The 17,816-nt window shown below is 37.4% G+C and overlaps 2 protein-coding genes across 2 annotated transcripts; one reads left to right on the top strand and one right to left on the bottom strand.

The window, feature by feature from the left end:
- Window positions 1–6,668: 6,668 nt before the first annotated feature.
- On the bottom strand, window positions 6,669–15,623 carry LOC103515184 (integrator complex subunit 5-like; the record flags this gene model as incomplete). Its single annotated transcript, XM_026827955.1, has 12 exons — window positions 15,429–15,623; window positions 15,292–15,304; window positions 14,631–14,861; window positions 13,578–13,711; window positions 13,213–13,305; window positions 12,352–12,490; window positions 11,708–11,905; window positions 11,008–11,120; window positions 10,655–10,700; window positions 10,027–10,106; window positions 7,294–7,633; window positions 6,669–6,877 (listed from the first exon to the last, which is right to left on the bottom strand). Coding segments are annotated over exons 1-12 (1,791 nt in total), but the record flags the coding sequence as incomplete, so codon positions are not given.
- Window positions 15,624–16,591: 968 nt separating this feature from the next.
- On the top strand, window positions 16,592–17,718 carry LOC103515180. Its single transcript, XM_008480108.3, has one exon. It carries the CDS (start codon window positions 16,962–16,964, stop codon window positions 17,616–17,618), a length of 657 nt encoding a protein of 218 aa, XP_008478330.1. The 5' UTR covers window positions 16,592–16,961; the 3' UTR covers window positions 17,619–17,718.
- The last annotated feature ends 98 nt before the right edge of the window (window positions 17,719–17,816 follow it).

Genomic DNA, 17,816 nt, shown 5'->3' with positions numbered 1-17,816 from the left:
ATCTCATCACATAGAAAATATTCTAATACTCTTTATATTGCCAGAACCAATAAATCTCATCTACCTTCTCTCTCTCTCCCGTACAAAGTGTCCATTGCAGACATCTCACTCTACTAATATACAGGGGGATACGAAAGTTTGCATATCATTACACCCAGGAGTTCTATAGAACATTTAAAGAGGGGGAGGGACAACTATTTTCTATTTAACACCTTCAGTGCCGTAAACCCACGTAGGAGCTTTTTTCGATATTGAATTAGTGCCAAAACCCTTATTGGGAGTTTTGAAACACAGTTCCTGTACTGCAAACCCCCATTTCATATTGAACTAATGCCTAAGCAGCCACCTTGTGGCCTTTAAAGTCTACCACCTATTAATTTACATTTACCTTTTTTTCTAGTTAAGCAAGGTCTTTTTACTGAATTGTTAGTTGTATGTTGTATGTGTTATTCTTTAACCCATCAAATATACGAGACCTTGTTTAGACTGCTGGGGTAAAGGGACTTCTCAGTCCTATTCGGGCAGGATAAACAAGGTATATTCTATTCTATTCTATCTCCTATTCTCTATTGCTATTCTATTCTATCTCCTATTCTCTATTGCTATTCATTCCAATTAATGTTGGATGAGTGAAATCTCAGAGCGAGCGGTCACTAGGACACATTTTTGGAATTTATTTTCTAATACACCCTTAAAATAGTCCATAGAGAACGTCTAGTGAAATTATATGCACATTTTTTTCCAAACACCCTGTATATTGTTCCGCCAAGTTAGAGTTAGGAGGAGGCAAGCTATCTTATTTGATATAGGGGGTGAGAATCATTTCATGTAAGAGGCTTAAAGTTCTTTTTAATATATCTCTAAATATGCAGAAAATGATCATAGGGTTGTCCGTGTGAATGTAAAGAAACTGTCCATTTCCATTTCCATCCCATCCTTCATATCCAATTCTCCATATTATAAGCACAATTTATTATTTTTTGGAAAAAGAAAAAAAACTACCTATTTGCTGTAACTGCTGTGGTCTTATCGTCCCGAAAGGGAAGAGAGAAGGAAGACAGGATAGGAGAAAGCCAGCCGTTCCGAGAACAAACCTTATCTGTTTAAGATAAAATCCACCCGGGGCGGAATCGAACCCGCGACCTAGCGCTTACAAGGTTACCCTCCAAGGCAACAAGGCTGGTCTTGAAATTGGACACTTTTCCACATTTACAAGCTATTTCCGAACGAAGATATTATCTACTGATTGGGGGACTCAAACCTGGTACTGTGAAATACGATCCCACGGTTTATAAATATCTCCTTGTGAAATGCACCCACCGACAAAGGTAAATTATTGGTAATCAAGTTATCAAATATGGAGGACTATCATTACGAAGTCAATCAAAATACAAAGGTCAATAATATTATTGTATAAAAAAAAAAAAAAATGCCGCGACAAAACATTTTCTGCACGCGACTTATGGTTTTCTATCTCTTTCTTCTTCCTCTCTCTCTCACACACTCTTTCTCTCTCTCTCGCTCTCTTTCTTCTTCCTCTTTGTTCTCCTCCTCCCTCTCTCTCTCTCACACACACACTCTCCCTTTTTCTTCTTAATTTTCTCGTTCTTCTTCTTCCTCTCTCTCTCTCTCTCTCTCTTCTTCCTTCTCATTCTCCTTCTTCTTGGAATTACCACTCTTTCCCCACTCCTCATTTTTCCTTGACATTTTCCAGTGATTTTTTTCTTTCCAAACTACACAAAGGCCATCCCGATACAAAAAGGCCAACAAAGAATTTCCCCATTCTTTGCCAATAAAGTATATATATTTTATTCCGAGAAAAGAAAAAAAAAGATCGAAAATATTTCGCTCTTCCCCCTCCCTCTTTCTCTCTGTCCCTAAAAGTTCCGAAATTTCCCCTTATTTATCCTCTCCTCCTCCCCCCCCTCTCTCTCTCTCTCTCTCTCTCTAAACTTCTATGTGCCTTTTCCCTTTTTAGTCCGTCCTTCCTTTATTATTACGATAGTAATAAAAAAAGGTATAAGGGACGGGCTATTGTATTCGCTTCGGTGTTCTCTGTCTGTCTGTTCTCATAGAAGGACTTATCCAAACCTGGTCGACCTATATATCAAATTAAAGGTCTTTTTATCAGGAACACGGTGGTGCAAATTTTGTCCAGAAAACTATAAAGCCAAAAAAATCGTTTTTGGTGGATTTTTTTTTCACATTTTCTCACACAAATGAGCTCTGATCTTGAAACTTGTCGCGACGACCTATGAAATCAAAGCGAGTAAGTTTCAAGATAAGAACACTTCAGTCGTTAATTTAAGACCGGTTTTAGCGTCATCTATGTTAAGCTACGCCGAGCAAGGCCAATAAATGGATGAGTGACCTAAAGGAATAAAGGGAGAACGGTCAGAACGGGCTCTAGTCTTGATTTTAAATCATTACATGAAAGTAAAATCAAAAGTAACAATAATGATAAACTGAATATTAAAGAAATTAGGTAGGTAGGTAGGTACATAGGTACTGATCGAATAAACTACGGGCTAAATAATTCCCGGAGGGACGGGCCCAGCTTGTTTTTGACCTTTTATTCTCCCCCTATACCCCCCCTTCTTTATCCATCTTTCTCTCTCATCTGTCACCCCACTCTCTCTCTCTCTCTCTTTCTCTCTCCCTCCACTTATCTTTCGACATTTCTGTATGGGAAGTATTTTCTCATCTTCTAATGATTTCCTGTCAGAAATATACAAGAAATATGGATAGAGAGGGAGGGAGAGTGACAGATGAAAGAGAGTCTGAAAATCTGTTCGTTTGTCCGAAAATCTGTTTGAAATAAAAGGATCTTTGCATAATTATTACCTATTATGTTTGTTTCTTTATTATTGTTTTTTTCTTGTAAATCAATGTTAACCAAAGTGGTGGTTTAACCATGTGGTGTGCAACTCTGGTCTGTTTAACTCGAGATTACTATAAACCAACGCATTATTAGATCCTCATTGTACTGGTTGTCTGATAAACAGTCAGGTAAGCCTGACTGATGGTTATGAGAAAATTGCACTACAGACACCCATGATGATAGCAAAGCACGAAAAAAACAAAGCTTGTAACTTACTGGGTGGACACACACGACTGAAATTGGTGGATTAAATGTTGAACGACACCGAACATGTAGAATCAAGCTTACACTGAAATTGTTTTTTTTTTTTCCACTGTTCTTTTGAAAACAATGATTCTTTTAGAAATGAGGGCGCCAAAACTGGCCAAAAGAAATGTTGACATTTCTCCATTGCAGCTTACACCATGAAACCGTTTCAAATATGTATTAGGTACCCTACTTCTCTACTAAGTACCTATAGGTAGTTTTCTGAAACAATACTTTATTACTGACCTACCCTGTATAAAATAATTATATGTACTGATTTTTTAGCATATTTTATAATTATTGTGCTGGTGTGCTGTATCAAGTGTGCATTGAGATTTTCAACTGCTGCAGTCTTGTTTGTTAGATTGTTTTGATTCTTGTTTGATTGTTTGGTAAACTGTTTTTACTTCTGTGAGTTTGATTGATAGGGCACGATTTTCTAAATTCTCTTGCATAGGATTATCGAGTTTGGTTGATTTCTCTCTCGCAATCTTCTTGAAGTTTTGTGGGATCGATTGTTTTCAGTATGATTTTTGATCTGACCTAGTTGTTAAACAATTTCTCTCGTTAGCTTGGATGGTTTCAGTCCAAAAACTGTTTTCATAAGGTTCCTCAAAGTCCCGCTTGATTCAAAACTGTCTGTTCTATCTACATCATAAACTTGTGTGATAGAAGTATGTACTTATTACTTCATACCTATTAGGTAGGTAGTAGATTTTATACGAAAATCTTATAAACACTCACAGCTTTATTCTGGACAGAGAGTTCTGGACAGAGTGTCTATTTTGACTACTTATTCCATCTGCAATATGATTCGGTTCCTCAAAGTCCCGCTTGATTCAAAACTGTGTGTTCTATCTACATCATAAACTTGTGTGATAGAAGTATGTACTTATTACTTAATACCTATTAGGTAGGTAGTAGATTTTATATGAAAACCTTATAAACACTCACAGCTTTATCTAGACAGAGTGCCTGATATTTCGACTACTCATTCCTTCTGCAATATGATTCAACAAGGATCAAGAGAACATCTATTTTGACTACTTATTCCATCTGCAATATGATTCGACAAGGATCAAGAGAACTTTGAAGAATTATGTAGAAGACGAGAACAAAAGAACAGAGATACGATATTCCCAAGTACCAAAGCACTCGAATGTCGAATGTACCTATTTGTGAAAATTTCTATTTACAAACACAATGCAAGTATGAAAATAAATAAATTTAACCTATTTACTGCAGCGGAGATGTTTTAATATCATAATAATAAGCACACAACATCATGTGTCAATTCTCAGGCGTTTTTCTTTATTTCCAGTGTCGAAGTTGAAGGAAAAAGTTTGGGGTGAAATACATAAAAGCTATGAAGTTAGTTCGCTTGGAAGGTAGCGCGTCTGCCTTGTAAACGCTAGATCAAGGGTTCGATTCCCACAGACGACACCGAAGCGAATACAATAGTCCGTCCCCTATACCTTTTATTATTAGTAATAATAAAGGAAGGACGGACTAAAAATAGAACAGCAAGTTACATAGTAAAATATCAACCAATAGGAGACTAGGGGACAAAGGGTTAAAATGTATAAAGTTAAATTCGACCATTTGGACTCGGAAAGTTCTCAAAATAAAAAAAGATAAAAAAATGTAACTTGAAATAGGTATTTATTAATTTATCCAACACGAAAAAAAAAGTTGGAACGGATATAAAAATTGAACTTTTTTTTAGAAGGTATACCTACTTGTCTGAAGCTCCTCAAATATTTTCCAAAGTTTAGTTCGAAAGTTTGTTGAGTTAATTGCAAATGTTAGACTTTAATAGAGCACAGACCAGTGTTATGAAAATATAAACGTATATATAGGTAATATATGCAAAATATCTTATTATTATATTATTACCTATTATTATTTTTATTATTATTTCGATTGAACTTGAACTTTCATATCAGATGTCGTTGTGTGACCAGAAGTACGAAGTGGTGTAATTTCTAAAAATAATTGAACGAGGGAAAATAAAATAATAGTGCTTATTTATACTGCTCGCATAGGACTGAAAAGTCCCTTTACTCCAGCAGTATACCTATATAATAATAATAGTGCTTATTTATACTGCTCGCATAGGACTGATAAGTCCCTTTACTCCAGCAGTAGGCTTAGAATAATAATAATAATAGTGCTTATTTATACTGCTCGCATAGGACTGAAAAGTCCCTTTACTCCAGCAGTAGGCTACTTTGTGGTCAAATTCTCAAATTATATTGAGGATAAAATTCCATACCTCGGCTGGGATTGAACCCACGCCCTCCTGTTTACTAGGCGAGCGTCTTGACCACTACACCACCGAGGTAGGGAAGTGAATTCTAGTTTTTAAATTCGACGATTTTGCATTCGTCTACATGCTTCAAGTATGTGGATGATCTTCTTCAGTTTTTCAAGCATTTTTGATTTCCATTATGGTATTTTCAATTTTGTATATGTACAATTTGAATTTAGGGTTAGGTTAAATACAAAAAAGGAGCTGTTCTTTTCCACGGACGTGACTTCTGCATAATTACCTTTTTTTTGTAGGTATGAGAACATTATTAAGAATATTAAGTTTGCCAGCCTACTTAGCTTAGTTGGTAGTGCGTCTGCCTTGTAAGCGGTAGGCCGCGGGTTCGATTCCCGCCCGGGGCGGATTTTATCCTGATGGGATAATATTCGTTCTCGGAACGGCTGGCTTTCTCCTATCCTGTCTTCCTTCTCTCTTCGATTTCGGGACGATAAGACCATAGCAGTTACAGTTCCCTCTGTCAAACCTCTTTGGGGTAAAACATAAACCAGGGGTTAAGACATAGGCTGAGCGTTACGTGTTGTGCATGGCATCTTACCCGGAGGAAAAACACGTATGCCTCCCCTCACTCAGACCTCTCTCTCTGGGTGAGAGGGAAAATAAAAGCAAAATATTTACAGGGTGGCTTTTGCAGAGTGTGGAGTGAAAATTATTTGTGGTAGCAGAGAGCCTCTTTACAAAAATGGGTATTACAACATTAGGTACAAGAGGGTGAGTGCCTGAGTGCACTCCAATCACAGAGCCGAAAATTGACCCCATCCCCCATCGTGATTATTTGAACCCGCTACCTCCGGCGTCCAAGGAAGGGATGCAGTTTTACGGAGAGATAAGGGTTTCATTTAATGAAAAAGTACGTAATACAAACATACTTTCCTTATTATACCTACACACGTCAAAGAAAAGTAACAAGATAAGACCGTTCTTCTTTACTAGATCTTACCGCACCCTGTATAATGAATGCCTATACTTCATATTATAAGAACAATAATAATAGAGGAAGGGGGGCCTATATGGGGTGCTAAGAAGAAATGGGGTACTAGGACTTCCGAATGTCACGTTCCTATAGGCACTCTTTAGCTTTAACGTTTATATTTTTCCTCTTTCCTCCTTCCCCTATCTCTCCTCTTCTCCCTTATTTTCCTCTTCCTCCTCTCAACGTCCTCTAAGTTATGTGTAACTCTTTTTTCAACTACTACACGAGTAGAACTTTACCTGTTTCATATTTTCTTCCAACAGACTCGGCTCATCAGGGTTCTGCCCTATGTCTTTCTCCTTGGCTCCAAACAGCTTAGCATGAGGTGTCAGTAGGGCAGAGGATATTAGTTCTCGCAATGCTAGAGTACGGGCTGGTGTAGAGGAAGCACATACAGTGGAGAGAAGCTGACGCAGAGCACAGCACACTACCACCTGAGTTTTCACATCTGAAGAGAAGAGAACAGATTGTTTAGGATAATACTCTCCTCAGGCGAGAATCGAACTCACGATATAGCATTTACAAGTCCAACGCAGAACCCTCCAAGCTCCCTGGATGGCTGGTTAGAGGGTAGATTGAATGATGGACGAGAAGAGGAGATCAAACTAGGAATATGGTAATCATTATCACACTAGGTTTGTAGGCTAGAGACCTAAGTTCAATTATCGTTGGAATGGAATTATTTCCGACTTTGTGCTTGAATTTCAGGGAAGATTAAACCTCATGAGGCCAATTGCCAATTGGTAAGCTGGTTTATTCATAGCGAACTCCGAAGCTGATTTATTTTTATTTATTTGGGTGGGAAAATGGCTTTTTCGCTTGTAAACTAGGTACAAATTACTGAAAACTGGACACACAATTTACCTTTTTCCTGGTAGAGTAGCGTAAAGAAGAAACATATAATGGCGCGTGCTATCTTCAAATACTGATCCAACTGCACATGCGTTGTCATCTGGCCTAGCGTATTGGTTAGAATACGACATATCTTCTCTCCGTTGTGCGCATGCGTACAAGATTCTAATTCTTCAGTAAGTAGGGTGAGGTTGGAGGAGATAGCACGTACTACAGGTTTACCCACTTCCTTACCGGATAACTCCCATCTGGAAATAATACAGGTTAGGTTAAAATCGTAAAGGAAATTGTCGGAAAGCCTAAAATTTTCCAACAATAGAAACGAGCCTCCTCGTATCAGATACAGTCGAACCTGGATATAAGAGAAAATTTTCTGGGCCCTTCATTTTTGAGCCAAAAACCTGGATATAAGAGAAAAAATACATATTATAAGGGAAACCTGGATATAAGAAAAAACCTCGATATAAGAGAATTTTTTTCTGGCCCAAGGTAATCGATTTACCTCTATATAAGAGAATTCTCTACCTCGGACCTCTATATAAGAGAATTATTTACCTCGTACCTCTATATAAGAGAATTATCTACCTCGTACCTCTATATAAGAGAATTATTTACCTCGTACCTCTATATAAGAGAATTATCTACCTCGGACCTCTATATAAGAGAATTCTCTACCTCGTACCTCTATATAAGAGAATTCTCTACCTCGGACCTCTATATAAGAGAATTCTCTACCTTGGACCTCTATATAAGAGAATTCTCTACCTCGGACCTCTATATAAGAGAATTATTTACCTCGTACCTATATATAAGAGAATCCGCTTACTTCGGACCTCTATGTAAGAGAATTTGTCCAAAAGTCACATCATAAGAGAAACTGGATTTAGTGGAAACCTGGATATAAGAGAGAAAAAGGTCGGTCCCCTGGATTCTCTTATATCCAGGTTTGACTGTATATAGGTTAGCATTTTTTTCCTGTTTCCTTCAAATATTACCTATAGTATTACTATTCGTCAAAAAGGAAGTATTCTGTAAGTATTCTTTTATATTCTATGAGTTTGCCATCTTCCACCTTGCTTAAAATCAATGTATACTCCTCAAGCCTCAGAACCCAATCGGAAAAATTCCGTGTGTTGCGCTGAGGTTAGGTGGTATGGAACGCTATCTTAAGCAATGAAGGAAGAAGAAGGACTTCCGAATGTCACGTTCCTATAGGCACTCTTTAGCTTTAACGTTTATATTTTTCCTCTTTCCTCCTTCCCCTATCTCCTATCTCTCCTCTTCTCCCTTATTTTCCTCTTCCTCCTCTCAACGTCCTGTCTCTCCTCCTTTTCTCCTCTCAATATTCCTCCCCTCCTCCTTCTTCTTTAACTTCTTCTCTTCCTCCTTCTTTCCTTTTTCGTCGTTTCCCTTCTTCTCTTCTTCGTTCTTATCCTCCGATGTCCCCTTTTTCCCTCCCTTCTTTCTTTTCGTCCATTTCTTCATTTCCTTCTGCTCCTCGTTCTTTTCCTCCTCCCTTATTCGTCTCTTTCTGCTTCTTTCCTTTTTCTTTTCCTCTCATTCTCTTTCTATTCCTTCTCCTCCTTCTTCTTTCCCTCTTCCCTTTTTCCGTCTATTCCTCCTCCTGTTCCTTCTCTCCCTCCTCTTTCTCCTGAATCTTCCTCTTTTTCCATTTCCTACCCCTCCCCCTCCGTCCAGGTTACATTCAGGCAAGGTACATTTCCTCGTATGCCTATACGTAGGTATGGTGTGAGAGTTATTGTGTATAGGTTTTATGTGATAATAGAAAGCAAAAAAGTCAGGGTGTTTCAGCGATCGTGCTCGTAAAGACTGATAGTAAAAGACGTGAGTAGAAAATGAAAAATAAATCCCAGACTAGAAGTTCTGTGATACATTTTTTCCCCCAATTTTTATTCTAAAGTGAAATATCCAAAAGCTTCACATTGAATCATTGAAAGAAAAATCAGAGTTTGTATGGTCTACTCTAGGAGAACCCTGCCACTTAAAATAAAGCCATTAATAAGATAGGTTCTTGTATGTTTTTCCTACATGAAAATGAACGGATTTCCTACATGAAAATGAACGGATCTTGATTTAATTTATTTTTCAAAGCACTTTTTATCGCTAATTCAGTGGGCTTCATTTGTTTTTGACCCACTGCAAAAAAAGCTCTTAAATTCGAAAAATGAAATTCCAAACGGTCATTAAACTTTTCCCACACACAGCCTATAGGTACCTACCCTATACAGGATTTCAAACGGGTATAACTGAACGCTTTTTCCGTTAGCTTTGAATTCTTTGTATAGAATCTATACGAGTTCGATATATGAGAATGGGTAAACGAGTATGAGAAATCATACAGAAATGCATTTCATTTTCCCTCCATTATCTTGATGGGAAATATTGAGTTCCTTTTATTGTTGCTCAGTTGTTGGACTAAGTTAGTGGATATGTTACATTTCACATAATATTTTGTCGATAGGTGGTGGACAAAGTTAGTGGATTATTGTGTTGGTTACTTGAGTGGATGACTTACATTTTATTAATTTTCGATTTTTCGTCTCATTTCAGGTAAGGCCGTGTGACCCATAGCATGAATGTCAATTGAATTCAAGCAGTACTGGTACTAGTAAGTTATCAAATCTGATTTTTTCGATACAACTTTTAACAGTCGTCGGTTTTTACAATAAACTGCAGCCGAAGTAGATTCACCTCTCAAAGATACGCCATGTAATAGGTAGGTACTAGAACCACGAGGTCTTGTAGAGTAGAGAACAGGAGAACATGTTCCAATATAATCACATGAGCTGCAGAATTATGACGACCTGGGAAACAAAGAAGTTAGTCAGTAAAATCAATATCAAAGACTCTCCTATAAACTATTCAGACTCACACTTGAACTTCTGTCCTGCCTTGGAAGCCAACAATGACATTGTAGGGAAATATTGGGATGCGAGAGGAAAAATGGCCTAATGATCAAAGATCCCGACATTTGCAACATGCACACAATTCTTTAATAATAAAAGAACAAGGTTGGCAATTCAACAAGAGAATGCTAGAAAATATTCTTAGAGAACTGCCCTCTGAGGAAAATTTAGAGTGCATTTTTCATTTATAAATATAGTGCGGAAGCGCTTCGCCCCGCCAAGTAAAGTTTGACCGCGCTACTAGGGATATTATACGCTACAGACAAAGTAGCCGTTTTCAGGTTATAAATACTGTCAGGTCGGTCCTAACCCACGGGACTATCAACTCTATGGATCCGAACATCATATAAGGGATGTAAGTATGTACTTAAAATTTTTCGTTTAAAAGGGTTCACTTTGGCTGAATTTTGGATATATGTAATTGATTTTTCCCCCAAACTACTTACCTATGAGTAAAAGTAGTCTAAGCAAAACACTATGTACAAACTCATCATCAGAAGGCATAAGAAAAAGGAAGAATTTTTTGATGAAAGTTTCGAAATTTGAATAGGTAATTAAATTAATTACCCACCACAGATTTATTTGTTTCGCCTGTGTTTTTCTCTGCAGAATCCCAAATTGAAGACGTATTTGTCATACATAGCCGAAAATTCTCTTTCCCCATGTCCTATTCAAGCTGAGTGAAAATGTTAAGGACCTCCATCCTCTCTAGAAATCTCTTAAAATCTGTATTCAGACCACAGAATTACAGTACAGCTACTGTTACAGAGGCTGTTGTCAAGGAAGTTCCAAACAATACATCAGAAGGTACATGTTGTAGTAGATAGAGAATATTATTCTCTAGACTTTGCAGAAATCTGATTGGTTCCGAGTTTGATCGCATGGTTTGTTCCATGTCTTTCAATAATAGTTCTGAAATAGAGATAAAAAGAATGATAGATAACTAAGTTTTATTTTCAGTGGTTTAATGCAATGTAGACTTCAGTCAAAAAAAAAAAGAGAGAGAGAGAGAATTTGAGATCTGATTGAGCGAGAACAAAATGTAAAGAGGAAATTCCCATGGTCTTTTTCTTTTTCTGAGATCTGATTGAGCGAGAACAAAATGTAAAGAGGAAATTCCCGTGGTCTTTTTCTGTGTTTGATTTGAGGATGATAATAACTCAGCTTTATGTCTGCTACACACGTTGCAGGCGGCTTGTCAAGCATGCTTGAACGTTTGTGGCGGGCGTATAACAGTCAGGATGATTTGATTTATTGAATTTTCATCAAGCAACAGTTGGCATTTCAGACTGCCTGTTGAATGTGATCTTTTTTGGCTACACACGTTCGAGCTGTGTTCCCACTTGATAGTCATTACAGAAGTTCTATTGATTCATCAGACCCAAATTTGGTGTAGATAGATACTTATTTGTCTTAGTTCGTGACATCGTCGCTCTTTGTTACTTAATAGCCATTACAGTTCCCTGTATCAAACCTTTTGAAAACCATAACTAACTCACCAATAAATGTCTTGGCTGTATCATGCAGACCCCTCTGATCCTTGGCAGTATCCAATACAAGTTGTACAATATGATGTGCACCCTCTTCACACTGGACCACTAGATGTACGCACAGGGAGAGGAGACCTTGCTTGCCGTTCATGTAGGGAGACCAGTCCGGTGTGAGGGAGGACAGACGTCGGATGATATCCAGGGTAACTGAATAGGAAATAAAAGGGAATCAATATCATAATGCAAGTTCTAAAGAGCGCTATCTCGAAATAATGCGTTTTTGTGATTCAGTTACCATTAGATAGAACTCCTTTGTAGCAAACCGATGCATCTAAAGTATAATCCTAGCTATAATAGTTCCACTCTAGAGGCGCGCTTGTGTTTCTTCAGTTGAATCACGTACGACGGCAAGCGCATAATGTATTTTTATGTTAATTCGTAAAAAAAAAAAAAAATGAAAAAAAAAAAAATTGAAGTCAATCAATCAAGAGAAATTTAAATTCTTGGATTACGCGATCTGACTAGCTATATTTTTTATTTCTCTTCCAAGGATGCAGCTTTTCATGAATTTTGTAATTACCAGTAGATTAGTACAATTGTACACAATAAATAAAAAAATACCTATTTATTAATGTATTACCAGAATGACTTACGTGCGGGTAGAACATCACTACACAATGCTTTGTGTAGGATAGGAGACATCGAGGCTAACTGTAGAAGGAAAGGCACAGTAATGGTTTTCTGTAGAGCAGTGCTACGATCTTCACCGGGTATGTTGGGTTCTAAACTCCACTGGAATTCAAACAAGGGACATCAATCAATCAAGAGAAATTTAAACACCACTAGAATTAAAACGAGGGAAAACCAAACAAATGAAATCTAAACTCCACTAAAATTGAAACAAGAGAAAACCAAACAAATGAAATTTAGAACTTTCAGTTGGACAGATGGCCATCCTAGGAGGGGCGACATGAAAATGAGGTCAGTTAAGATTTTATTGAAGGCTAGGGCTAGGGAGCATTTTACACCAGTTCTCATTGTACCTACTGACAAATAAAACGCTTACAACTCCAAATTGTTTTGAAACATTTTTAATTTATTGTATTTTTTTTTTTATGTTTTCATGTTCAATTTGAGTGGTACATGAATACAAAAGTTTCTCACTAAGGGATTTCTTCAGGGGGTTTGTATAGGAATTTCATTTTTGTTAAGTTTACCAGTAGAGAGTGCCCCAGGCATTTTTATAACACGAAGTACTTTGGGCAAGCAAAATAAGCAGAGTAACCTGCCTCGGTGGTGTAGTGGTCAAGGCGCTCGCCTGGTAAACAGGAGGGCGTGGGTTCAATCCCAGCCGAGGGATGGAATTTTATCCTCATATAATTTGAGAATTTGACCACAATAATAGTAGTAGCCTACTGCTGGAGTAAAGGGACTTTTCAGTCCTATGCGAGCAGTATAAATAAGCACTATTATTGTTATTATCCTGTTAGTAGGTAAGTTTATGGGTAACTTACCAAAAACAATGTAAGCAGAGTTTTCTTGATGTCAATAAAGTGACTGCTGGCTAAATGTCCGAGGATGCCTACCACCGAGTTTAACTTGGGAGCCTGGAAAACAAAAGATAGTCACAGAAAAGATTAGCTTTGGCTTTGACAATTTAACATTGAATTGAAAGATCTCCCTCTGACATGGGGGTCAACCATCACTGTAGGTAACAGTTGAGTTTTTTAGTTTAGTGACAGAAAAACACTAAATGACCTATATCTAAAATAAAATGAGGTTTTGTAGGAATTCATTTCTTTTGTCATGTATGATTTAGTGCTAATGTATGATTGCTAATGTGCTGGCCTAGTGCTAATGTATGATTTAAAAACCTTACCTTAGAGCCTTGTTCATTGAGACAGTAATCTTTGAGTCCACATGACAATACTCTCGTGATGACAGTATGAGGAAAACAGCTGCCGACATGTGCTACTACCCAGTCAAAATGAGGACTATGCTCTACACTCGTATCTGTAACATAACATTATAGGCATGATTTGCTGGGGGGTTTTCCTTCTTTTAGCTTCCATGAACTACCCTGAGTACCTACCTACTTAAAAATTTCCATCAGTTAGGATAGGTAAGGAACATATCTGCCTAGGTATTATTTTATCATAAAGGCAATTTCAAACTGTAGACCAAGGGGGAAACAATAAAATAGGAAATAATCTTGAAAAAAAAAAATACAGTTTAAATTTTTCTGTGCATGAAAGTTAACAGGTAATTATGCAGAAGTCACATCCGCTTGTTCATTGAGACAGTAATCTTTGAGTCCACATGACAATACTCTCGTGATGACAGTATGAGGAAAACAGCTGCCGACATGTGCTACCACCCAGTCAAAATGAGGACTATGCTCTACACTGGTATCTGTAACATAACATTATAGGCATGATTTGCTCGGGGGTTTTCCTTCTTTTAGCTTCCATGAACTACCCTGGGTACCTACCTACTTAAAAATTTCCATCAGTTTTGATAGGTAACTCTGGGAACATATCTGCCTAGGTATTATTTTATCGTTAAACCGATTTGAGCTCTATTACAGTGGTTTGAATTCAAAGGATTACAATGAAGATATTCAAACCAGCTTGGGTCAGTCATGGACATCCCAAAGATGGTAAGTTCTCTTCGTTAACAACCATCTCAGACCTATTGATTAGACAAGCCTATGCCGTTACAGGACAGTAGCTATTTTACCACTTTCCTATCTTATGGGTACACAAAAACCCCACTCCGAGACGTAGGTGTAGGGACAAACAGCCCTAAAGGTTGAGATATGTTTACACAAATCTTCCCATCTCTTGTAGTTATAAAGCAGTTATTGCTATCTTAGATTTAATACAGGCCTGTGTCATAGCATGCCCATCCATATTAACTAGAAATGTCTTACCCAATAATGAATTGATGCAGATTTCTGTGTTAAAGTGCATAAGACAAGTCAAGCATTGTGTATTAATATCAACCAAGGTCCTGGTTGCTTTGCATGACATCCAGAGCTGCAAACTCTCATGCAAACTATTGACTTGACCAATCCTGCCTTGATATTTGCTTGACAGCTGACCTGCAAGCAGAATTAAATTATAAGATTTACTTATAAGTTGGTAAGTAATCCATGAATGAACTGAGAAGGCCCTTTTTGTATTTAACTTAACCCTATAATAACACTAATCACTGCTCTAATTGTGAAAACTCCTTCTTGCATTTAACCTAACCCTATAAAAACACTGGTCACTGCTTGTTTGTGCCAGTTCTTTTGATAGCAATATTCCACGGACATGACTTCTGCACAAGTACTCCAGTTAACATTCAAGCCTCAAAGTATTAACTAGTCTGAAGGATTAGATTATGAAGGAATCTGCACTTCACACTTGAGTAAAATGTTGGCTGTGTAGAGTGCTAAAACTCACCTTTAGCTCAACATTGTCAAATAGACCTCACCTCAAAATCAAACAGAGGTTCCCAGAACTAAGTGATATTTTTGACTTTTGGGGCACTATGACTATAACACTGGAACAGCCCCCAAAAAAGCAGTGCATATAATTACAACTTACCTGAGCTATGTGCCTCTCAAGTGACCAGTCAAACATTTTATTGAAAAATTCAAGCACTGCATCCCTGGATGACGGCAGAGATTTGAGTAGATACAAAGCTGTTTTGGTTAACTCCAATGCATATAATTACAACTTACCTGAGCTATGTGCCTCTCAAGTGACCAGTCAAACATTTTATTGAAAAATTCAAGCACTGCATCCCTGGCTGATGGCAGAGATTTGAGTAGATACAAAGCTGTTTTGGTTAACTCAAGTGGATTGGACCGATATTTTGATGCACCACCGATGAACTTCAGCAGCTCCTGTTGGATATCTCTCTGTTCTTCTTTCATGGTCCTAACTATGTGAAATCAACACCAACTGAAAATTTTGAGAAATTGGCTTACAAGATTTTGGTTCTGATCTTCAAAGCTTCAGTTGAACAAAGCTCATTTCAATTGACACATTCCAAGTTTTTGAGACAAGAAATGAAAAGGTAAACTGTAGGGAAAGGAGTTAAAACAATCTGAACGTGAGAAAGAAGAAAATTAATTTCTAAATTGAAATTTCAAACCACAGAAGTTGAAAACAGATTAACAGAAGCAACATTGCAGCACTCCGACTGGCACACAAATGAGAGGAAGCAAAAATGTAAACAAAACACAACTATCGATTCGAGCTATCGATAATCGACTATCCATAAAAAGATCCGTTTACATAAAAACTAATGTACCTATCGTACGTAAAGACCGTGCTAGCCAGCCTAGTTAGCTTGAAGGGTACCTGCCTTGTAAGTGCTAGGTCGCGGGTTCGAATCCCACTCGTGGAGCGAACGTTATCTGGTCAGATTCGTTCTCTGAACAGCTGGTTTTATTTTATCCTGCCCTCAATCTCTCTTTGATTTTGGTACGACCTTAGCGGATGGTAGTGCACCAGGCCAAGTTGTGTATCTTAACACAATTCCTTTCAGTAGGTTTTCTCTAGCGAGTGCTGACGAGATAGAAACTGCTGGAGGGACCAATGAGACAATGAGATTTATGAAATTACTGGCTAGAATATGGCAAAATTTCTGTAAATTTCAAAATACACAAAAAAATTCATAAGTTTAAACCAGTTACAAAGAAGAAAAAAAAACCCTATTCCGACTACAGTCATTTGTGAATCAAGTATTTTCTTACTACCTCTAAGAACTTGTATTTTTTGAGAAAGTAGCTCAAAATGTCTTTCTCTGCATCTAAAACATTAGTTTATTTTCAAATTTTCCGATTTGAATAAAGTTTCTATTTTCTTTTGTACAAAATAATAGTAACAATAAAAACGTCTAATGAACGGATCTTAAATTAATGAGCCGACTCTCACAGCGCATGCGCTCATGCGCATAAACATTGCAAATTTTCCATGGAGCGAAAATTTGAAATATGGTGATAAGTCGATAAGAAAAAGGAAGAATTTTTTGATGAAAGTTTCGAAATTTGCATAGGTAATTATTAATTAAATTAATTACCCACACAGAGTTATTTGTTTCGCCTGTGTTTTTCTCTGCAGAATCCTAAATTGAAGACGTATTTGTCATACATAGCCGAAAATTCCAGTTTCTTCTCATTCAATTGACAAAGGTAAAAGTTAATTTTTCACTCCCCCATGTCCTATTCAAGCTGCTCTTAAACCTTAGAACTGAAGTTCCAATAAAAATGGTAACAAGGACCTCCATCCTCTCTAGAAATCTCCTAAAATCTGTATTCAGACCACAGAATTACAGTACAGCTACTGTTACAGAGGCTGTTGTCAAGGAAGTTCCAAACAAAACAGGAGATGTGAAAACAACAAGGGTAGGAAAGTGGATTCAGTACTGGAAGAATGTGTACAGGGACTACAAGACAGTCTTTATGGACATTGGAACTCAAATGAAAGAAAACCCCGGGAAATCTTCATTGAAAATACTTGGATTAAGTTCACTTGGATATTGTACATGGGCCAATCCTGATGCAGATAATTATTTCACTCAAGTGTTAGAGAACCACTTACGTCTTGTCATGGTACCCAACTCAATCCGCAATGCAAGTTCCGAAAAGTACATTCACACATTAGAAACCTATCACAATTTAAATCTCCTTCGTCATCAGACTTTTGGGATTTTTAGCATTGTATTCAAAGAAGATTTTAGTGATCACTTGGAAGTGTATAAAAAACAATGTGATTACTTGCATCCTAGTTATTTGGCTTATTTAAAAGAAAGAATAGTAGATGTAGGGTTTTTGAATCATTGGTATTTTATGGCCAAAGCCATGGAAAATTATGATGTCAATCCTGAAGAATGGAAGTCTACAGAATCTGAACTGGGTTCTTGAGAAGAAATTGATTTTGAAGAAGCTGTTCAGTTTCTTTCATATTTCACTGTAGATTGATGTACGTAATATCTGGAAGAATGGAAATCTACAGAATCTGAACTAGCTTCTTGAGAAGAAATTGATTTTGAAGAAGCTGTTCAGTTTCTTTCACGTACATCTTCTCGTACAACTCATTCTGAGGGAGAGGAAACGACAACG

The sequence above is a fragment of the Diaphorina citri genome, unplaced genomic scaffold (assembly GCF_000475195.1).
Source record: "Diaphorina citri unplaced genomic scaffold, Diaci psyllid genome assembly version 1.1 scaffold1290, whole genome shotgun sequence".
Lineage (NCBI taxonomy): Eukaryota > Metazoa > Arthropoda > Insecta > Hemiptera > Psyllidae > Diaphorina > Diaphorina citri.
Note: the sequence above shows the minus strand (reverse complement) of the source record. Positions and strands in the feature narration are given on the sequence as shown.

Bases quoted from the DNA above. Each gene is read 5' to 3' on its own strand.
- LOC103515180 (XM_008480108.3), top strand. From the start codon at position 16,962: ATGGTAACAAGGACCTCCATCCTCTCTAGAAATCTCCTAAAATCTGTA.